The sequence below is a fragment of the Corvus cornix genome, chromosome 1 (assembly GCF_000738735.6).
Source record: "Corvus cornix cornix isolate S_Up_H32 chromosome 1, ASM73873v5, whole genome shotgun sequence".
NCBI classification, from domain to species: domain Eukaryota; kingdom Metazoa; phylum Chordata; class Aves; order Passeriformes; family Corvidae; genus Corvus; species Corvus cornix.
The window spans coordinates 98,090,103-98,114,843 of record NC_046332.1 but is presented as its reverse complement, the minus strand read 5'-3'; the positions used below and the strand labels follow the sequence as shown (position 1 = coordinate 98,114,843).

The window sequence follows — 24,741 nt, the reverse complement described above, 5'->3', positions numbered from 1 at the left end:
TTTTTGAAAGTAGCAATTCAACCCATGGATTATCCATACTGGTTTTTTCCTTTTTGATTTAATGTACTCAGTCCAGGTTAATCTGGATCCGGGCTATCTGTTAGCCTGGGTGCCCAAAAGATTAAGGTAGTAAGCAGTTCTACAGATGCCTGCTTTACTGACTGATTAATCTGCAGGATTTGACTTTTTCCCCCTTCTCTCAATGCAAATGCAGTTTGATTTGGATTATGTAGGTCACAGTGCTACACTCCCATTTCCCTCAGATGACATGCACTATGCTGCTGTTTCATCATTCAAAACACAGCAGGATACTGTGGTGCTCTATGTTATTATATCAAGTTTTTTCACTTCTGCATCTGTGCTACAACTTTCTTTAATTAAAAAAAAAGCCACAAGGCTGCTCAGCATTTACTGATCTGGTCTGCCAGTCCAGATCAGTGCTCTCAGTTTCTTTCTTTAAAAAAAGAAAGAAGCCATTTTCCCAGTAACATCCTCATCCTGTTTAATAACATCCCAAGCATCTGAAGCTTACCCCTAAAGCAACAATTTTTCAGGTGCGAAGGCCATAAATACTCTCTAAGACGGTCATATCTATTAAGAATTGGATTATGATCACTGATTGCTTCCTACCCAGATGAAGCAGCTTCTGCATGCAACAACTGCAAACTCACTACATGCTTTTGCAGAAAACCTGTATGATGTTCAATATCTACTGAGCCAGAAGAGCTGCAGTCTACATCTTGAAACTGCCAGATGAATAATTTATAGCTGTGAATTCTGTACCAGTACGCAAGAAAACAATAAAGTCATTCTTGCTGATCTGACTAGCAACACAAAGTGGTTCAGCAGAGCACTGCTCAGGTGGCTCACTGCTTGGCATGCTTTTACATAGATTATACTCTGCTTTCAGCTCACCACCCCACTCCTAAGGAATTCAAGCCTCAAACTAGAAAAAAACTGGCATACATGAACTATTTTTACATTCTTCAGGAGTTGCTGAAATTTTCCCAAGGGCAAAGGTGAAACTTCCTACACAGCCACACATGGATTTTCCTTGCTACAAAAGACACTTTTATAGCATCTTCAACATCTAATCAGTATTTCATAATTGTGGTAAACCTACATTAAACTCAGTACATAGGACACACACATTCCATTCCTGCTAGCTGGGAATACAGGGATTTGCAAAAAAAAAAAAAAAAAAATTAACAAACCTAAATGAAATTCCTATACTTATTTAAAAAAAAAAAAAAAAAAAAAAAAAAGCACCACACATTTCTGGTTTGCAGAGCAGAGAATGACAAATACAGCAATTATTCCACAGTGGACTGCAATTAAGAAATCTCAGAACTACCTACCAGTTTCCAGGAACCAAGAAACAGGTTCTGGGCATATGGCCCCTCTAAAATTAGTGAAGTCAGAAAGTGTGCCATTAAAATGTTCAGGTCCGTAACAATCCCTTATTAAACTGTTGCCAAATATGAGAAGCTGGGCCAAGCTGTATCTTCTGTCCATTTAATAAAGATGCCTTGACCCAGTTACAATGAGTTTTATATGTTTTCTGACAAGATCCATGATGAAAGCTCATTGAACTGAGTGCTCCATCCTACCCCAGGTGGAAGAGCAGGGAGAGAAGCAAGCAGCATGGTGTGTGTGCTACAACATGTACACTTAGAGGAGAAGATGGGAGGGGTTCTGCTAACAGCTCTTTATGAAAACCTTTCCATCTCATATGATTAGTGGTATATACTGAAGCTGGGGGGATAGATGGAGAAGTATGAAAAGGGTGAACATGATTTTCTGTTTTGGTGTTCTTGCTTAAAAAAGTTTTAGTATTTAGTTTGTTGGGCAAACGAAGGTTTAATTTTACCTCCCTCCTACTCTGTAATTAATGAGAATGAAACTAAATCTAGCAAAAATCATGAACGTGACAGTCATGTGTGGCACCAGATAAAACCAAATTACTTAAAACGAAGTGAAATCCTTAATTTGTCTAAGTAGTACAGCTGTTGGATTCAGCAGCTGTCTAGCAAGAGGGTGAGGGAAGGTCTCCTGCTGCAGCCACACCATGCCCCTGGCAGTGCACAGCACACTGAACCGTGCGATGCAGAGGCAGCAGAGGGAGGCTGAAACAACACAGAGGTAACAGAAAACACAACAGCCCCCGCAAATGCAGTGCCAGCCACGTGTGCACTGAACCAGAGGTGGAAATCTCTCATTCTTAGCAACTAAATGTATTCCTAATAGTTAAAAGTCATTTCTTTGGGACTGGATTATCAAGTACACCCTAGCAGCTGATTTTTAAGCAGAGAGCTGACTTGGACAGAAAAGGTTTGCACACCACTGCATTACTGGCTTAGGTAAACAGAGCTAAACTACATCACTTTACTTGATCAAACAGAAATTTCCTGCAGCTTATGTGTACTGGGAACAAGGATTAAAATATTTTATGCCAAATCACTAATGAGATGAATGCAATGATTTTACTGTAGGACAACACTTTCTCCATCCACACAAATGTCAGATCATCACTGTAGTATCTAGGGAATTATGGTGACCTTTGATCAGAAATAAAACACCAAAGGATGGGGATGAATAAGAAGACCGCTTCCCTCCCTTGTGATGAGTAACTTCTACTGAATGCACCAAGCTAATTAGTTATCTCCCACAATCATTATTAATTTGGGAAGCAGGAGAAATAGTTTGCTGCTCATGAAAACAACGGGGGAGGAAAATAAAAAAGAAAGAAGAAGGTATTTGTATGTTCCTTCTCTCTCAAGACAAACCCAAATTCTGGACCTAAATTTCAAAAATTTGGAACAACTAAAACCACCACCAGCTTCAGTGGGATACATGAGAACTGCTTTTTCTTTGTACAGAGTGAGAAATATAGAAGAACTTCAAATAGAAAATGGTATTCTAAAATAACCTCCCCAAAACTACTCCCCTTGCGACTTTCCAAAACATGCAACAAGTTGCAAGCAGCACCTAATATCAAGTTCCTAAATTCACAGGTGTACACTTAACTCATCCCCAAAAACAAACAAAAAAACCCCCCAGAACCAAAAGAGGCTGATTTTCCCAACTGATCCTGTACATCTAGAAGGCCTTTTATTGAGGGGTGTTTAGTCAAACAAATTCACAGTTAATGTAATGAACACAACTCAGAGCCTCCCATTACACTTTTAGAAACGTCTTTTACCTTCTTCTCTGACAAGTCATGATCCAGCTCATCTTCAGAATCATCCTCACTCTGCTGCTGTTGCTGCTGCTCCTGCATGTCCTTCATTTTAATCAGCAGCTCTGCCTTTGGTGCAGATGTGCTGTAGTAAGTAGAATTGGTTGTCAGGGAGATGGCAGATGGTGCACTCTGCTCCTCTTTCCTGGGAAAAAGTCAAAACTTTCATTAACTGCCTTGTCAGACTAATTAATGAAAAGAAAGGAGAAGCTTTTAGAGCCATCATTTCACAAGCAAGCAGGGGTTTCAAGAGAAAACCATTACCTATGTAAATAGGATAAATAAACACTGTCTGTGAAGAAAATTTGTATGAATTCAGTACATGCTCAGCAAAAACTAAAACTGAAATCATGCAGGAGACCTTTCACCATTACAAGAAGTGAAATGGATCAAAGATATCTCATCTGGAAACAAAATGGAAAGTCACATTTTACAAAGTAGTGCAAAAAATCTGTGTCATAGACAGCATCCTTTTGGACTGGGATAGTACAATGTAAGTATTCAACTTTTTCATTTGGGAATCATAAACTTCTTGAGAAGGATACAACTTATCAGATAATTTGTATCAAGAAAACAAAAAACCACAGAACATCAACGTGGATGGAATTCAATTATTTTCTTTCTTTGATCTCATTCACTTCTAGGAAATGCCTCATGCCCATTTCAAGTTGGCTTCGTAAATTTTCATCACATAAAAAAGGTGAGAATATTGTTCCTTCTCCATCCAGTTACTAGACTGGATGATCTTGGTAAGATATGTAATCACTATAAAATGGCAAAAGTTAATTATTTCTTAAGTTGTCAAAAACTAGCTTTCAACCATGTCTTGGAAATTTTTCATATTGTACAACACTTTCCTGGTTTCTGTCATTAATGGTATCATTAGTAGTATATGCTTAACTACTATTCTATCGTAAAAGGCTTAGAAAAGACCCTCAACAGAAGGAAGATCCTGACATCCAGCCCCCATGGACTACTGACACGCTCTGGATAAAAGGACATACTGGCTTACAGAAAGTAATACTCACTTCTCTTCTGAAATTTTTGGAGAGGGAACTTTTGGAAGAAGCTTCCTGCGCTGCTGAGCTTCTTCTAAGAGATGTTCATCTTTAGGGAATATACCAACCATCAGATCCATTGTTGTTTTTATTTTCACATTAGGATCTAGTATGTCTGCTAGAGATTTATCTCTTCCCACAATCTCTCTGGCGAGTTCTTCTGACTTCCAGTCTTCAAAGGTCTTTTCTTTGGCCTTTATGTAGCTGGATGCTTGCGTGGCAGCACTGCTGTCCTTCAAGTTGCTCCCAGGTTCTTCAGCTGGTTGAGGCTCAACTGGTTTGGTTCTGGCTTCTGGCTCTGGCTCTACACCTTGCCTGGTGTAAGCACAGAATCGTGAATAGGACTGCTCTGAAGTGCTGAGTGTTTTAATCTGGTCCTTTTCCAAACCACTAGGTAAAGCAGGAGGCTCCATAGTACTGACAAGGCTTTGCCGACTCTCCTTCTCCGCGCTGCTCTCAGAATGAACTATCTTGATGGGAACCATTTTCACTGTAGTATTGTTGTCTATTACCCTTTCAATTCTGGAAAATAAACAAAATTCATCCTTAGAAATGGAAGAACCTTAAATCTCAATTCATATCCTCAAATCAGAAGGGAAGCCCAAATACACAAAAATATAGGTAAGAGAGTGAGGTAATGGAATATTCCTAGCATTGCATCTCAAACCCTAAATCTACACGTTTTCTTTTCTGCCTACAAATTTAAAATAGTAATATTAGTTCATTTGTATGGTATCCTAACATCAGCCTTGTACAGTTCTCATGATACAGGGCTTCTGTTTGTTTCCATGAACATGAGGCTCCAATCTCAGCAGCCAGGCCCCAGATTTCAGACAGTGCTGCTGAACCGCCTGTTACCCCTTTGTTGCCACAGCTATAGAGGAAAACGTGCCCTCAGCTCAACCTCACTGCCTCACACAGATCCAACAGTGGCCTCGGCTTTTGGCCTGACAGGCAGCTGAGCTGCCTGGGGAGTCTGTCATACCCTCACATCAATTCTCAGCTCTTCCAAGAGAAGAGACAACAGACCAGATGGGAGCATCCCACAGGCTATGTTATTGCTGAGCTACAAGAATAACAAATAATCACACATTGAAAACCTGGAAATCATTCAAAACCTAATTAATTACATGGTTAAAAAAAACCCAACTTTTTTTATAAAATTTCACATATGACACAGAAGCTTAATAAATAGATCCTACCAGAGTGTCCTAGTTTTCCACTTAAAGAAGAGAAACCAGTCATTGAAGAGGACAGCATACAATTCCGGATATTCTTTTTAAGAGAAGTTTGTAGTAGAAGTTCTGTACTGCATAGCACAAATGGCCACGTTAGCCATTCAGTAAGGAAAGCTATTTAAAGAGGAGGCTAACTTCGATTTTTAAATTGGACAATAACATGTTAAATAACATTACAAAAACATCTGTACTGTATGTAAACCATATAAGAAACTGAAGTCTAGTTTAGTCTGAGTTTGCAAAAAGTTTAAAATTATTGTCATAATGTGGGTTTGGAAGCTCTACAGCAAGGAAAGGAACATTGCCTACTAGCTAAAATATCTGGTTTCATCTGGCTGGGTAGCTTGCTGCCTCTTTCAGATAAGTGACCAAGACATACTACAGCTCTTTTCCTCTAAGTGTGGGTGTGTCAATTCCCCTAAAATAAACTTATACTTTTCTGCTGTTGGTAGCAACAGAATCTGTTTGACATTTTTCAGAAGTTGTATTTTGTATTTTAAAGATATATTTGCCCCTGAATGAACGTGCAGCCCCCCAGTAGGGATTTACTTTCCACAAGTGCTTTGTGGACATGCTTTGACATACTGGTCCAACTCCTGGGGCAGGTTTTTCAGCCCATGCTGAACCTCCCCCTCCCATTTGGCCAGGCTGTTTTCATTTAAGGGGACTGTCATTTAAAGAGCTCACTCCTGTGTCCACTGCTTAGACCCAGCTCCCTACCTGCAGACATGGACTCTCCTGAACTGCAGCAGAGCTGGGCAGTGCCCAGCCACCAGCCCCAACCCTTTATTTTGCTTATTTTAATTAAAGCCCACACATTTTAAACGCCACCAGAATGTGAAGAGGAACATATTTTGGAATTTGGGGGAAGTAAGCTGAATGTCTAAATGGGAGGTTGGGAGCAACTGGAAAAGTGAGCTGACTGCAATTCTTCACCTAAAACATCCAGCATCTGTTTTGAGACTTTGAGTACATTCCTCTCAGCTTAGTCAAAGATTTTCCAGAAACTTAAAGCATCATCAAATCAATTGATTTCAGTAAAAGCAAAGACAGTTCAACACCAGGTGCTTAAAAAATTCTGTTTCTGCAATCACCACCCTCCTGATTTCTGAAGGTTTTCCCTTTCTGGAAAGGCAGCACAAAATTTTGATTTGCAGCTACTCTGTTCGTGGACATTCCGAAGCTTCAACCCTACCACAAACAGTCCCTCCTTGACTTGACTGTAGGTTTAGTGGAAATCTATTGATGCACTCTTTTCAGCTTTGTTGATGCTAAACAGTTGACTTTGGCAATAGCTGGGTTGTGCACATCATCAGTATTTGCCCCACATACACTGTTCTACCTAAATCACTGCGGAAATCCTGCACACCCACTCGCCTCGGCCTGTTGATGAACAGGACACCTTTCTTAAAAGGGTACAAAAGCTACATGCTGACATCACCAAACATAAGCTGCCTCCGGCATGCAAAGTGGCATGTCCAAAAGCTCATATGCAAGGAGACAATAGAAATAATAAGCCAAATCTGATTAATTATCTACTAAGGTAAATGTACTTAACATATTTTGTTTATATGAAATAAATACCATATAAAGAGTTCAGAGGTATGGCCACCACACTTGCCCTTTTTGGCTGAACCTGTTTTAATGAGTAATTTAATTATTAACTGGGGACAATATATTGTGTGCAAACAAGAGCTGTCTGGGCCTAAGAATTTCAAATGTTAGCAAAAGATTTGCAGGGTAAGTATTTTATCATTCAGATATAGGCATATAATTAGGCACACCTCAGTGCTCATTTCAACATTAAAGCTTAGCAAAAAGGAAGGACAAATACAATTGGCTTTCTATGCATCTTCATATCTCTTCAAAAAGTAATACATTAAGGAATTCAAAGCAAAACATTAAGGAAGTCATTATCATCATCTACCTTAGCACATGGATTCTAGGGTTCATATGACATATTGCACTTTTCATTGTAAATTATATTATTACTTTGTGTTAAAAACACTGCAGAATGAAACCTCATTTTTTCCTCCAGTCATAAGAGGAAAAACATCAAGGCCTATTTAGGAAAAAAAGTGATTCATGTCTTCATGTCATAAGGCACAATGGAAAACAGCCCGAGTATGTTCAACCATTTACATTAGAGAAAAGCCATGCCAACTGCTTTTGCTCAGAGAAGCAACCTCTGCATGAATTCAGCTTAGAGGTTTTATTTTCATTCTTTAACCATGAATTATAGTGCTGAAAGATTTATGAAAACCAAGATTCCTGAGCTTCCTGAAAGAGTTTGTTATCTTGTGGGAGAATAACCTTTTATGATGTTAGCAGCATATGACAGACACAGCAATCAATTAATTTCAGTCAGTTGTCTAATTCTGACTTCATCTACCCTGGGAAAGGACTGAATCTCCTACTGAGTGCTCAGTGCTTGTCAACATAAAGTGTTGAGGACCCCTCCACAGACAACCTGAAGTGCCACATTTCACTATAAAAGCAATATAAAACCAGTCATGATTTGGCAGTGTAAATTACTCTGTGTGTTTTCAAAACAGATGTTCTCTCAAAGGATCCAGATTCCCTTCCCACACCTGGTTTGTCCCTTCACTAATTCATATTTATATACAGATTTAGGCAGGGGAAATGATGACAGGGACTTTTCTGACTTTGCCTAAACTTACAGTGGAAAATCCTTTAGAAACCTTCCCTTTCATTTTCTACTACCAGCTGTAACACCTGAGCAGCACCAATCAACTGTTGGATGTGATCTCCAAGTCAACTAAAAGAAACCACAGACCAGCTGAAGGACAGTAATGGTACCAAAAGGAATTTCACACAAGTCTGTGGTCTCTAAGATATGCTGCAATGGCTCAATGCTTAATGAACTTGAATGATGTGTAAAGTAAATGAACAGACAACCATTAGTAAGGTCTAACTGGGCAAGAAGTGTTAATATAATAGTAAGGGAGTTACATCTAGTACCTGGCTGGGTTCTCATCCTGTAGGGACACAGGAGGTTTATCAGTGAGTTTCTGTGGTGCAAATTGGGGGGAAGGGGACCTTGATGACTCCATGCCAGGTTTTTGAAGATACCAATACTTGGAAGACTCAGACTTTAGGTGTGTTTTTTCTTCTAAGTGCTGACAAGCATTCTCCGTGGATGACACTTGCTGGAGCTGCTGTGGATTAGCACTTTTCAGTTTTCCATTGAAAGCTGCTTCGGCGGAGCTGGGGGATGAGGACAGAAAGGGCCGGCTGGCTTCTACCAGCAGAGATTCAGCAGAGGTGCCAAGTGATGGTGCAGAAATATCTGGTCGCCTGTATTTATCTCTTTTAGGTGGTGGTGGCCTCTGAGGAGCAGGTCCACGCTTCTTGTTCAGCAGCACTGGCTCTATCCTATGGTTTTCCTCTCCTTTGCCCCGGGACGGACAGGAGTGGTTCTCGTTCAAGGCCTGTGGCTCAGAGTAGGGCAGGTGAGGCAGGCTGCAATCCTTGCTCTTCTCAGTCACGTTTTCCTGAGAGTATCGGTAGTCACTAGGCAATGTCCCAGACCTGCCGCGACTCTCGTGAGGCAGAACTGTAGGCTCTTGCACATGCAAAGGTCTGACTGAAGACTTCCACTTGTGGCCTAAATTCTGGTCCAGCTGATCACTCCTGTCCCGTGGGTTTTCCCTCAGGGCCCCTGTGTCAGCTTGCCTAGAGAAAAGAACATGCTGTTAGTACGCTGCTGATTTATTTCCTTCAGTGCAAGGCCAACGCACCAATCTAGGGAGCCTGAACACAAGATCACATCCAACATTTAACACCAACTCCCCCAATCTATGGTAATTGTACAGCACAAAAACATCCTCTCATGTATGGGCACACATGGTGTACCTAATCTAACACGATGAGTCAAAACATAATGTCAGGCTAAATTAGGTATGGAGCACCGGACGCGACGCAACACAACCTCTGGGTAACCTGAGACACTGCAGTGTGCACAGCTTAGTTAAATGCACAGCCAAATGTCCAAATGTTGGTAGAAAACAAGACTGCCTCCAGAAGAGGAATTCTAATACTAAAATTTAATTCTCTTCTAGCTCCAGTCAGTAACAAAGTGTGTGAAACAAGTTTCTTATCTAGGTGCAGTATTAATACTTCTGTAGCACTTTTAAATGTGAACTGAATAATAGGAACTTTAATTATGAATCTGGAGGTTGAATTTTTGTATATCTGCAGAAATATGAAATGAGTGCAATCAAAGTGTTTGCTGAAGCTAAAAAATTGGGAAAGAGAAAATTGAATTAAGGCAGAAAAGGAAATTTAGAAAGGATTGTATTTTCCAGTCAGACTTATTTTAAGGTTAAACTTCTTTTGCCCTGTCAGCACAAATGACAAACAATGGCCAGAAGGACCTTATCTTAGACAGAAATATTTTTGGGTTTATTCCATTTTTACACTGTTTCTCTAGTCAGGAAGCAGTCTTTCACAGCTCCATGGTTGTCCTTTGCCACAAGACACATAGTACATTTGTGCTCACCACATAAAGACAAATTGGGGAAGAAGCAGAAGGCAGGAGAAAAGTACCTCTGAAGCCCCGAGCGGAGACAGGTTTGCTCTCGGCTGAAAGGAGGCTGAAGAGACATTATAAGCTTAGAAAAGAATCGGCAACAAAGAAGTCAAGGGCTTCAGAGAGCTACTCTGTATTTTTAAATAGTAATCTTGTAGTCATGCACTGCCCAATCTGTCTTTTGAGGTGACTGTGAAAGAGGCATTTTCCCCAGCCTATTTGTAAAAAAAGGTTTACTTGAATTTTCCAGTGCAAACATGTTAATAACATCAGTGTGCCAGTTTTGAGAATGTCTACAGGCAGTTAACACCAGTGTGTAGGAAAAAAAAATTGAGATAAAAGCACATAAAATAACTAATAGCTTAAAGTCTATTATAAATTCAAGAAGAAAAAAAATTGGAGTAACTACACACTGCATTATTATTTTAATTAAATTTAAATAAATATTTTAAATGAAGTATTGTGGAAAGACAACTGATTAGATGTGGGTTCCTGAGAAGTCACATACACAATCTTTCTCTCATGTGAAGTGTTAAACCTCAAAATTCAACTTTAACTGGTAAATTTTCAATTTAACATGAATGAGGAGATTAGTACTGTTGATACTCAGGTCTCTTCATATTGCTCTTATCTAAGAGCAATAAAAACTTCAAGTTGTCTGACTAATTCAGAGTCAATTCTGATTTACAAAACTATTTATTGACTCCTCTTTTAACAGTAGATGAAAGACGGTTTTGTGAAGTAAAAAATTATACAAAAGGCCAGAAAGACCAACATTACTCAGATTTGGTTACATGGCATCTTGGCATCTCAAGAGGCAGCTCATTTTCCCTGGTGAATCCAATGTAAGCAGAACCAGGCCGGTAAATAGATCTTCTAATTTTAATGGAAATTTTTACCAAATGAAGACTAAGGCCTTACATATGAAATACTGTGTTTAAACCAGCATTTTTCATTGTCTAGATAACCCATGAAGAGCACTGTTTTCTGCTAGTAAACCCATGCAAAAACACTTCAGGCCTCTCAACTCACCTTCACATCCATAAACCATAATATAACCAGTTCAACAGATGCTCTCAGATGCACAGAAAAATCAACAGTATGACATAAAATGTTGCAAAGACATCAGTGACATGCATTATGTCAGCCAGTTTGCAAAGTATGCCATGAACTTTGCATGCACATCGGGATTGGGAGTGCTGGTGGAAACAAACAGGACAGAGAACACCACCAATCTGACACAGGTGCATATCCAAAACATGTAACCAGTATATTGGTACATATATATATATAACTGGCTCAGAAGCTATGAATGCTTTAGCAGTCCTGTCACCTTCCAAAACTGAGCAAAAGGACATGAAGAATTACAGCACAGAGAAATTTAGAGATGCTATATTTGCAAACATAGAGATAAAATTCAGAGATTACACACATGCCTTCATACAGCTTCCACAAAATTAATCAGAAATTTTTGTGTGCAGTGCCACACAAAATGGGTCACACAAATGAGGAAAGGTGGTGGCTGCATTCAACACTGAGGTTAAACTGCATTCAGTGTGAGTGGATCTTCATGCAAAACATGCTTATCACATGATTTTGGAGAGATGCAAGCTTACTGTTCAGAAAGGAGGAAAAGAAAATAAGCTTCAAGCCCCAGGAGAACACAGTAGCAAGAACCTGCAAAGGTGTTACATTATTATCAGTACTGATAGGTCCACTAAGCTGCTTTTTATCTGACAGCACATCATGCCCAGAACACAGCTGGTTTGGAAATGAGGCCCATAGGATTATGCAAAGATAACATACCACTGAAAGGAACTCATCATTTATAACCAAACATCACAAAGTGAGAGACATAGAAGAGTTTTAAATCATCTGAAAACATGACAATTGACTTAATTACTATTTTCATTCTAGATAACAAACCAGCCAACATCAAAAACATTAAAACTCTTAGCTATTTCAAACCCAAAGCTCCCCCACCCCCATAATACAATGCCACAATTACCCAAGTTGCAAGAGCTTTTCTGAGATGACAGAACCAGGAAAGCTCACACCACATTCCCCACCCCTGGCACAGCACATGACAGCTTTCACTGTCAGACAACTTACACCAGTCACTTAACCCGACCTGCAAAGGAAGTGTAATTAAGAATCTTATGCTGTTGCTACAAAGTGGTATTCAGTAAGGGTGAGTCTAGTACAGGAGTCTAACATGAGCCTTTTCTACTGCACTTGTTTTCGGGATTTTGCTATAGGAGCTTTCATATCTAAATGGCAGGAGGCAGAAAACCAATGGATGCTCCTAACTGAAAAGAAGGAACTGCTTAATTACACAAACCAGTCCTTCACATTTTTGACAAGCTGTCATTTAGCAGCGGGCTCCGCATTCCCAGAGGGGGTCTGTGTAGAGAGACAAGAGGCTGAACACTCATCAGTGAGGGCGGGAGGAGCTCTGCTCTGTGTCTTGCACTTTACCAGTGGCCACAGCCACGCCAGCACCACCTACTGCCATGGGGATGGGAATGTGGATCTCCATACTGGCACTAAGTATTTTCTACCTAAATGGACAAGTACATCTCCCAGTTTCCTTCTGGCTCCATTAGCTCGAGGTAGACACACTCAAGACTGAAATGTAAAGGCCATGTAAAGACTAAGCTGGGCAAAAAACTCCCAAGTCTCACCCCCAGCCTGGACACCCCCAGTACCCTGAGCAATAATACAACAGGCTATTCTAACAAACCAAGGAGTGGTAACAGTAATGTGCCTCTTACATTAAAGTTAAGCCATATACACACATACACACATTAATAGGAGCTTGCCAGCAGAGTCAGTGAGCACTAGCACTTATAGATGCCTATAAGAACAACAACATTTTTGGTTGCCATAAGAAACAACTCCAAACCACTTTCTTTGTTTGCCCCATACTCAAGATTTGACTAAATCTGGATAGAGGTAGAATGATCTGATTGAATGTTGCACCTCAATAAATGAAAGTGACTTCAATAAACTCAATGTGTTTGATTTTTATCTGTCTGATTTACAGTTTCTTGAGAACCCTTCAGGCCAACCCAAACAGTGCCACGAGACGCTCCAACTTCAAAATCCCAGACTAGATAAGCTTTACAAAAATGCATTAGCCAACATTTGAAAAATGTATCATTTGTTAAAGACCTGACCTCTGTGCAAAAGTTTCACCATAAAACATAAGCATGGTTATGTAAGCAACAATATGTCCTCCACTAACTCACTGGCAAACAAGAGCAAATGGAGTGGCTGTTTCTGATTTAAATTCCTTCTCAAGAACTACGAGCTACACTGGAAAAAGGCCTTCATACCTGAGCATGACTCCTCCATAAAAGTTCTCACCCTACAATAACAAAAACACTCTCAAAATCAAATCCACAGTTTTGCAGTCCCTTCAAAGTGACTTTATGCAGGTACTCTGCCAGAAGAGACAGTTTCCTTCTTAGACACTTTGAGTTCCATCTTCCTGCTCTTTTCAGTGTACTAGCAGTAGGAATTGTACAGTCTCACAGAAAACTGGATCAAGGACCTGACCTGGCTTGAAACAGATAATTATGTGGCTTAAAGCAATTGGGAAATAGTGTCTTTGCATATGACAAAATCCTGTTTATAGGCACAGCCCTTGCCAATATGTTAGTTTTTAAGCTATGAACTTTATGTGCTGAAACAAAGTTTTCATTGTGTATTTGTCTGGCATGTGGCACACTGGGATCCAGAAGAACTGCAACAGTCCACAAAAAAAGGGAAGTTTCTTCTATCCAGTATGGTTGTAGCGGGTTGGGTTTGCAACCGGGCCCGCAGCCACCTGTCCCAGCACCAGAAACGAGAGAGACAGTCTGCCTCAGGGTTTCTATTCTTAAGTGTGCATCACAGAGGCAGTCACAACTTTGGCTTAAAGAATTGTCCATATTCAAACTGGCCAGCTGATAGGTTCTGTCAGGTCCCAGAGGAAGCTGTAAGCACCCCTTGGCAAGGACATCCCTTCCGGGACTATGCTTGCTAACCCATGACAATGGTTCTGCTTGAGACAACAATACAATGCTATGAAGTTAGAATGGGGTGCATAGGGTAAGACTGTTGGAAATTCAGGAAAAAATTTGAGGTCTAGTGCCACATTTTAATCCATATTGACATGGATTAAACTAACTAATGCATGAGACTACAGCTCACCCTACAGCAGTCTCTACAAGCAAAGCATGCATTGGTTGCACTGTCTAGGGGATCAATTTAGATATCCAACCACAGGTGTATTCTATGATTTCAGAAACTTTAAAGGTTCAAAGGCATCAGTTCCCCTAAGAGATGGCAGCTGGAAGCCAAGTGGGATATGCTGGGCTATCTCAGGTCCCACTAGACACCTGTGTTTAGTCAACTGTTTAGCCAGCTTAGAATGAAAACGGAGTTCTCTGTGGACTACAGCTTGAGTTAGAACTTCACATGTAGATGTCTCCCTCCTATTAGTTATCTGAACCCTCATCTGAGTCCCATATGCTTTTTTTTTCAGAGGGTCCAGGACCACTTAAGCCCTTAGATTGGTTTTACTACTGCACTACTCAGGAGACCCTGACAACACAACGCCACAGTTTGGACATCCAATACCAGGGCAATTATTTTACCATTGTTCATTTTTCTCATGTGCTCTCTATCTGCTATCACTACTGAGTCAGTACAGCACATACTATCCATCAGATAGTGACACATGAAGCATATTCCAAAGATGCTAAATGAGAGCTTGGGCTATGAAACGACTTGGAAATCTTTAAAGACAAATGCATAAAGAACCACGATGGCTATAACCTAACCGTTATGCCATGAAGACGCACAGCATATAAGCCACTACAAAGATGTAGAGATGTCCACTGCCTTGTCTGAAGAGACAGATGATAGCAACTAGCATCCAAGAAGCACTACTGAAGCAAACGGTCCTAAAACCAAAGCATGTATTAAGATGAAAGAATAATGAATACTGAATGATGAGAGACTGTTTTCTCTCTCTCTCAAAAAAAAAAAAAAAAAAAAAGGCCTGTCAGAAGACAACTGAAGGTACAAAACTAGCAAGATATTTCACAAGTATATCCCACAGCACATCAGTGGTACACTACAACCCGTTTATCATGGTGTGAGTCTTGGTTTTTCACTTCTGTCTCTGAATGCCTGTTAACATTATCTGTGCCTCAGTGGCAGCTATCTGTTCAGTCAGTCACACTGAACGCAGCTTAGTTGTTGCACCTAATGTGATAAAGCAAAATGTCACTCTAGCTTAACAACCCTTGCATTATCACCTGGCTTTATCACAGAATGAAATACTATAACAGACACTGCTTGCCAGTTCATCGACCCCACCAGAATTTCTCTCCTGTCCTGAATGCATGGCAACGTACACACTGCAATTTGTTTTCATCTCTCATTCTGTGTCTCTAAAAATGTTACCTCTCTCCCCATGAAAATAATAAATAAATAAATAAATAAATAACAACATGTCCACTCTAATTCTGCAGTAAATAAACAAAGTTATGTTGATGGATGAATGTAGGCCAGTCATGGGTAACAGCAAAAGGCACTGGCCCACAACAACAACAAAAAATCTGATTAAAATTATATTTCTTATAGCAGAACAAGGGCCTTTATGCAGAAGGGAAGAATCTTGTGGGAAAGGGCAGAGGGAGGGATGCTTTCCTTTCCTTAGTTCAGAAAACAAAAGCCCCTTCTCCATTCTGCTGCACACCAAAAATAAATTATAAAAGATAATTTTTATGGCTGTATTCTTATTGCTTTATCTATTGCATGCCTCTCCTAGCACACAGGGGATTACCTACATGGAATTAAAATGACTTCTACTCAAGTCAACCAGTTAATATGTTCAGTACTTACACACTGAATTCAATCATCAGAATATACCAACAGTATAACGAGAACCATCATGTTACACAAATGGCAACCATTGCAGAGACAAAAGACAGTATTTTCCAACACTGCTAATGAGGAAATCATAGTCACATTAAAAAAAAGCTCAAAGAAGAATGATTGTTTTGTCAATTAACTAAAAAAACCTCTGCATTCCAGTTGCCACTCCTTTGATATTTTTTTCTTTTAGACTTTTTTGTCCTGATAATGCTATTTGAAAATATTTGTTGCTATTACTACTGAAAACAGCTGCTTGCAGCTGAACAAGAATTAGGTAACAAAACACAAGCTATAAAATGAAACACTTTGTGAATAACAACTAGGTCAGGTGGGATTCTCAGGCATTCCTCACCAAAATGAACACATAGTTAGCTCATCTCTAAAGGAAAAAAAATCCTAAAACAGTTATTTAAATTAATTAGCATGCACATGCACACATTTCAATAGCCATCTTTTCACTCAGAGCCACACTCACCGCTTGCTTCTAATAGTCACATCCAATTCTCTTACACTCCCAGCTAACAGCTCCTGCTGCTGTGGAAAAGGTCTTCGTGCAAGCCTGTACTCACAGTAACAGGCTTGCCAGGAAAATAACAAGATGAAAAGCTCTCGCACCACCCCTAGCCGAGAGGAACCCCGAGCCTGGCACCCTGAGCCACAACAACGGCACTGCAGCCTTCAGTCCAGAAAACAAGTATTTTCGAAAGGCACTGCCTTCTAATTCCAGTGTACATGATGCCAACTGTGAAAACAAAAGCTGCTAAAAACAGCGCGTGTGTGCGAGCATATGCACACAGAGCATCTTAGCTGGAATTAACTCACATTTTCCCCCTATTCTCCCAACCCATCAGTGAACAGAGCAGTCGATTACAGTAAGCAAAATAAAATTCTGTACCAAGCATTGCATCATTGCTAATTTGTTACTGTAGCTTCTGCTGATAGGGGCAGAAGATGCAGCCTGTGCTCAAAGACCTGAAGAACAAAAGAAATACTGTATGAATTAATACTGCAAATTTCTGTTCAGAACTGACAAAAAATGGCAAATGAAGCACACACCTCTAGCCATTTATTTCATGCTTTAACACTAAAGACAAGACAATCTTACCAGGATTTACAGCTTTTTACCCATATTCACTGGATATGTGAGCTTTGCATCCTTGCAAATGTGCCAGTCAGTTGGAAAGCCTTGCAGAACTGAATCTGTCTCAACCTCTGCGTCTCATTTACTGTAACACAGAGGATTTTCAAAGCCATGCCTCACAACAGCTGGCTTGTTTTTGCCTGCTTCCTATGATTGACAAGTTCATACAAGCTCTGTCAACTTTAACCTTGATAAGTGAAGGCTTAGTCTGTATTGTATGTTACATCACCAGAAACTTCTGACCTCAGGGAAAAGATCTCAGAGACTTCAAAGCTTTTCCCTTCCCCCACCCCCACCCCTTGGATTTGGTTATTAAAAAAAAAACAAAACAAAACTTAAAAGTCCTTCAATTTTTTAAGGATTTTTCTTTTCATTTGTGAAAATCATGATCTGCATTTCCACAACTACAGCTCTGCAAGTTTTCACTATTTACAATTATTTTAAAAGATCAGTGTGTTATTAGGTTTCTTTCTGAACAGCGTTCATAATACCAAGTCTTTAATTTTAGAGGAGAGTCTTCTTCATAAACAGCCCTCCAGCCTGAATTTTTTTGCATGTGTTGTGTGCACAGGCGCCCTCTCTTGCAGGAGACTCTGCAGGGAAAGAGCTAAATGCTTTCATGCTGCATGAGCACATTGCCACCCCCACGCTCCATCTTTAGAAGCCATCGTGGCTTTCATCAGAGCAAAGCTCAAGCTCCTTTCAATTTTTCTACAAGAACACATTAAAGACTTAATAGAGAAAGTGTGGATGAGGCTTTAATATGTATGAAAGATAATTTCGAAGATGACCACTTTTAAGAGGAAAATGTTATTTAAACTGCACACAAAATCACACAGAGCAGTTAGACATCCAGTTAATAACCTCCCCTAAAATTTTTCTGCTTCCCAAAGCTGCCTATTTGATTTCAATAGAGAGTGAGAATGACTTCACGAAAAAACACCAGTTTACATAATACAATACAACTGGTTAACAGACTGCAGCAAGTCTGGTTGGCCCCTCCAGAGAAATGGAAGCTGTGGCTGTCTCGTTACTTTTTTAGCACAAAACTTCACTCACATTTACTGACATAAACAATCTCCTGCGTGACAGCAAACCATAACCATGTTGCCTAGGGCTTATAGCAGAAAGTGAACATTTCACAGGCTAGCTTTTAGTATCAGAACACCATAAAGCCACTCCATACGTCAGAAATATATGAACCGCTGCACTGCGGAGACATATCAGTCACCTATTTCCAATTATGCTTTTCATCAAGTAACTTAAGGGAAAATAAAATCTACAATGCATCAGCACATGATGCTTTTGTAACTAAAACCACTGGAGACTTATCTTACATTAGCTCTAAATATCCCTACTCAACTGCTGTTATCATCAACAGGGCTATATGAAGATAGCTGGATTTCAAGCAATACAACAAAAATGCACATCTTTAGATGGTTTTCATTCTAATCCTCTTTCCAGGGAAACTAGTCAAATCAAACCAGAATACAAAAATGAACTAATGAGTACAAATTTATCTCTGTTTCTCTCTCCACAAACATTTTTGTGTGCTGTTCTTTCGCGCACTCCCAATTTGAGTACTTGCAGAATCATGTTTAGGACTTCTTCCAGCTACTCATGCTTGGTAACACTCACCTTTAGAGGCAGGGGAGGAAGCTTTCCGTAAGAAGAAATTACCCTCCAACACTTCCTTTTATCAGCCCATGATGGCCTTGCATACCCCTAGCTGTCACTGTATGCACAGTGAGGAGAACAGATGTGCCAGGAGCAATTAAAGCAAAAGTAACTTTACTTGGTAGTAAGAAGCTACAAGTAGAAAAAAAGGGGACGCATGAGATGGGATATCCACCCTCAAGTTTAGAAACAGGGATTCAAAGTTCACCTAATAAAGGTAGAGGGAGAGTCTGCATTTTCAAGGGTGTGGAGAATGCAGAAATTGGATGGGGGAGAAACAGGCCTGTATTACTGCAGTGTACTGTAAACCAAGCACTGGTTTTGGAGGCAGTCCAGCACCCATTTAATGAGATCCAGCAGCTGCTGGTGAGCCCAACTGGAGCATCACAGCAATCTGCAGGACACACACCTGACAGCCGCCAGCTGAGTGCTGCCAGGAGAGTGAGGAATGGGGAGGCAGTGGCAGGAGCGTGCAAGTTTTACCACTTTCATTTAGCCACAACCAACCCCAAATCCCAAAATAATGCAATTGTGATACTTACGAAGATGCCCACACATCTCTCAGCTCAACCAGCCTGAAAGTTTTAAAATGGACAGCAAGAGGAAGAAAAAGACTGTAAGTGGGACAATTTATGATGCAACTTCTGCCTTGATCCTGAGGTATGAGAAGAATCTGGTTCAAAACTATAGTTCTTCAAAAGCTATTTGAAGAACTGCCCTGTGCCAGTGGCCATATGCATTTAGATAAATCTTTTTTGAAAGATTAAGAATCCACACAGTGGTATTTAATTTTGAAAAGGGCACTTACATACACAAGATGAGTACTTTTTAAAAAAACAAGCCAGATGGTATAATGCTAAGAGATAACATGCAACTGAAGATATATGAAATTCAGAGAAAATGTGTAACACCTACCGAAACATCCAGCCACTGTTCTTCCTTCCCTCTCTCTGTCCCCTCCAAAGGTTGAATTAAATAACAATTAAAAGGAACATCCACCAGAGAACTTAAGTCCTACCCAAACAAGGAAAAAACAGAACTAATCTAGCAAAGCAGATGTATAAGCAAAATATGGTAAAAAAGAAGGAGTTTTAAAAGTAAAGCTGAGGTACAAATACTTAAGGGTGTTAGGACAAAAAAAAAAAAAAAAAGGAAAAAAAGGCACTTATTCTAACACAGATATCTGCCAAACAGATTATAGGGATGGAAGTACAATAGTAAGAATACAAAGAAAATAAGGCTGCAGCAAAATATTGGCACTATCTCCCCTTCACAACTCCAGAAAATAACAGCCTTTGCAGGAACTATTCTCAGATGCTGCACACCATTAAAAGTGGGTAGTCATAAGCTACCTGGGCCATACGACAATCACCTGAAACTTCCACAGGAAATTGCTGAACTGGGATCTGTGATGCACAGCTACCCATTCCTCTGATACTTGGACAGCTGCTTGAGCACAGTGACACACCCAGTGTTGGGGAGGGAAAGTGAGGGTGCTGAAGAGAGAAAATGAGAGAAATAGAGCAAGAATAAAAACAAATACTCATTATGAATCTGGAGAACTTCAGAATGATAAACTTAATATCTGAATTAAGCACAGAAGAAGAAATTTTATGAAGAGATTTAGCAGCTGCACTAATGAGTAAAAATGACAAAGAATAATTTGGGCATGTGTAGAAAAGATGCATTACTAATCTCAGAGTCACTACACATAGGGACAAGAGTGATCTGGATGACAGACTTTGGATTTTTAGATGATTTAGAAAATGAAATTTTATCTCACCTGAGTCTCTTAAAAATTTGACTCCCATAAGACAAGAGTCCTCACTTGTCTCATCACATCATTCACATCAGAACTCATTAGATATAGATGATTTACAAAATGGGTGAAAAAGCAGGTGACAATAGTTGCTGCTATGAGGAAATGATTCTGAATAATAAAGACCCCAAACCAAGATTTCCTATCATTGAATGAATGGGTCATAAAATAACAGATGAAATTCAGATTTAATAAATGCAAAGTAACCCACAGGAGAGATCTTCCTGTACTTCACCAACATATACCATGATGTACAACAGGAATTACTGCTATGCAAGAAGGAAAAGCTGAATTTCACAGACTATTCTATGAACATACAATCTTTGTACTTCAAAGCAGTAAAAAACCAAACCAAACCCCCAAAATAAAGCAAAGCTCAAAGACAGACAGACCACCGGAGGCTTGACAAGACACCCAGCTGCATGGCTCCAGGTTTGCTCTGGTTTTCTGTTCCCCAAGCACCTGCTACTGGCTCACCCAGAGAAAAAAAAACCTGCCTAAGTAGACCTTTAACCTGTTTTTAAGCATCAACATCCATCAGCTGCCATCACATAACCAGTGATTCAAGGTTCCACTGTCTCAAAGTGTGATACCTATATATCTGTTATTAGTCAGTCACATACACTAGTACACTGGAAGGACATAATGGTACCTGGCAATGAAACTTGTACTAATTACAAGTATTCACAGAAACCTAAGGAAGATGAAAGGTTACAGGGGATTTCTCATACATGAATGGATGCTGTTAAGACTCTCTTCTATATGCACAGGAAGAGCCACAGTATGTTTTTTCCATTTTCAGACAAAATACAAACATTGTAACAGTCCAGACTGTACTGTGTCATTGCTGTATGACACACACAATGACATCACTGACAAAAAAACTGGTCTGAGAAATGCCCTAATAATCTGTATCTCATGATAAAGAAATGCTAAGGACATGGACCTGCTGGAGCAAGTCCAGAGGAGTGCCAGGGAGATGATCAGAGGGATGGAACACCTCTGTTGTGAAGACAGGATGAGAGAGTTGGGATTGTTCAGCCTGGAGAAGAGAAAGCTCTGCAGAGCTTGTTAACACATGCACAAAATGTTTGCCAAAGTAATTTTTCCACTGATTTCTAAGGAAGCAGTTGCACAAGATCATACTATTTCTTCTTCACAAGGAATAGGGTGAAAACATTTTGCTTACATAGCTCTGGTAATGTCTTGGTGAGTCCTGCAATGACTGAGACATACTTGTCCTGCAATGTTCAGCCAGGAAAAGCAACTCACAGTTTGACTGTTTAACTGCAACAATACATGAATAACCTCAGGAAGGTCAACAAGACCAAGTGCCAGGTTCTGCATCTGGGTCAGGGCAATCCCAAGGAGAAGTTCAGGCTGAGAATGGACCAAGACCAGCCTTGAGAAGAAAGACTTGGGGGTGTGTGTGGACAAAAAGCTCAATAATGACTTGGCAGTGTGCACTCCCAGCTCAGAGAGCAAAAAGGCTACCATTAAAAGCAGTGTGGCCAACAGATGGAGGGAGGGGATTCTCCCCCTCTACACTACTTTTGTGAAACCTCACCTTGATAACCACATGCAGCTCTAGGGTTCCCAAAAGAAGAAAAACGTGGCCCTGTTGGAACGTGTCCAGAGGAGGGCCACTACTATGATCAGAGGACTGGAACATCTCATTTAGAACAGGCTGAGAGAGTTGGGGCTGTTCAGCCTAGAGGAGAGAAGGCTCCAAGGAGACCTCACAGCACTTTCCAGTACCTGAAGGGGGCTACAAGAAAACTGGAAAGGGACTTTTCACAAAGGCATGTCGTGATAGGACAAGGGGGAATGAACTCAAACTGGAGGAAGGCAGGCTTAGATAAGATATTAGGAAGAAATTCTTTACTGTGAGGGTGGTGAGGCACTGGAATCGGTTATCCAGAGAAGCTGTGGACTTTCCAAACCTGGAGGTGACCAGGCTGGATGGGGCTCTGAGTAACCTGGTCTAGTGCAAAGTTCCCTGGCCATGGCAGGAGGGTTGGAACTAGATGATTTTTAAGGTCCCTTCCGAACTGAACCATTCTAGGATTCTACAATTCTCAATAAAGAACAGAAGTTTAAAATAGCTATGGGACACAATGCCAGCAACAAAAGTTCTCACTATTTAAGGAAATGGCCCTTTTGCTACACATAAAAACCTCCAAGCCTACAAGTCTTGTATTTCAGTAGCTCAGTTCCTAGTTAAGCTGATCCTAACACTGTATATTGGTACTATATTAATTTTTTTGACACCACAGTAAGAGAAACCCAAACAAAATATAGAATTTAAAATTTCTGGAATCATGAAAAACTGTAGTTTCTAAGAATATTTCCAGTGACTAATTTACACCACCTACCATCATAAATATGAAGAACTGATTTGTCCAAATGTGTATTGTGGATTATTGGGGTTTTTTTCCCCCACTGTTAATTAGTCCTCATAGCCATGTGAGCCCCAACCCTATAATGGTCACAAACCATAAAAAGCTAAGAGAAGCAACTATCAGTACACACATGCATGTTTCATATGTCTGTGTGTGTATATATATATATACACACACATCCATATACGCATGATACAAATAAATACATACACAAATAGACTACTGGTCATTTTTAAATGGTTTTCCATCTGACTCAATTCAGAAGACATAAGGTCACTCACATTCCTGTATGGCTAAAGGTCCTCCTCCTTCCTTGCACAATAATTTGCTGCTGCTCCTGGTGAGCATGGAGCCTAGACATTCACCAGGTGCTGAAAAATCAGTTTCCTTATGAAGAGCCTAATAAAACACTTGAGAACATGTCTATAGGCTCCTGTTTCAGGCTTATCAAAGATTTTTCTAGAAAATTATACTTGGGCATTTAGGATAACTTAGGCATTAAGAAATTAGTTTTATTTTGGTTGTGTATTGTAGCTGCTCTTCCTCTGTCTTCAAGAGCTCAACTCAAATAGGAGTAACTACTAAGGTATGAAAACACTGAAATAAATATTTTGAAGTGTTCAATCAGAGTTGAGTCATGCTGTGGTCCTACCCTTGACATGCACATGCTCTTGGACTTGACACGTATTAAATGTTGAAATATTTTCTGCAACCTGTGATCTCATATATCCTTTTTCACTTTTTGAAGTTAAATAACTTTAATAGACATCACAGGAACAAATTAATAGAGCTAGGAGTCAAATGTTCTTAGAAAGTAAATAAAAGCAATGGCTGTAAACATCTCTAGTAGATGGCTATCTTAAGAATTAGATCATAAAGCATGATTCTTTTGATGCAGAATGACTTTTATGAGTGCATGTCATACTTCAGGAAGCCACAGACTACTGGTCAGAGCAGCTATTTCCCTCTTTAACCTTTTGAAAGTCTATTTCCACTTAGAAATTGTGGAGACTTCTATATCGAAGTTAATTATATAACCAGTATAGGTCATTTTATAAATGCAGAAAGAGAGACATGTTTAAGGAAGCACAGACTTTGCATCTGTAAAAAGGTAAGCTTTTGTAACTAATCTGAAAAAAGCACCATTTTTTGTTTTACAGATCAGCAGAATTGTATAATCCTTTCAAGCTGTCCTAAAGTTAAGAACATCCATAGAATCACATCAACCCCTCAGTATAAAAATACTCATCTCATGTTAGATGACTGTTTGCATCCCTGTAAGTTCATAACAAGAGTGGTTTGGTTCTTCCATAAGAGATGGCAATGGCTTCTATGGACCACTATTTTCTCTTCCTATAAAAGTAATACCCTAAGCTATTAAATACTGCAGTTCAGAAGAACATGTTGCAGCTCTTCTAAAAAGGGAGATGAAACAACCTGAATTCATTGGAAGCACTCAGTAATCTCAGAGGGAGAAAACAGCTCAAAGATCAAAGAGGTTTACAAATTATCTTCATCAACTAAACATTCACCCTCCCCCCCCCCCCCCATTTTCAAAGCAGTGTTAACTTAGGTTTTACAACTGTGTGCTAAAAAAGAACAGCCAAGAAAATACTGCAGCAAAAAGCTCAAGAAAAAAAAATTATCAAGCATCTTTATTTTTGTTTGTTTGTTTTTAAAAAGCC

General features: G+C 39.8%; 1 protein-coding gene across 5 annotated transcripts in view; it reads right to left on the bottom strand.

The window, feature by feature from the left end:
* Nucleotides 1-24,741, bottom strand: part of SHROOM2 (shroom family member 2) — a 120,688-nt gene that overhangs the window by 9,199 nt on the left and 86,748 nt on the right. For all 5 annotated transcript variants that reach the window (XM_039550272.1, XM_039550273.1, XM_039550275.1 and 2 more), the window contains 3 exons: nt 8,517-9,230; nt 4,267-4,818; nt 3,203-3,383 (listed from right to left, as the gene is read on the bottom strand). In XM_039550272.1, the coding sequence (XP_039406206.1) occupies nt 3,203-3,383; nt 4,267-4,818; nt 8,517-9,230 (1,447 nt within the window). The remainder of the gene's footprint in view (nt 1-3,202; nt 3,384-4,266; nt 4,819-8,516; nt 9,231-24,741) is intronic.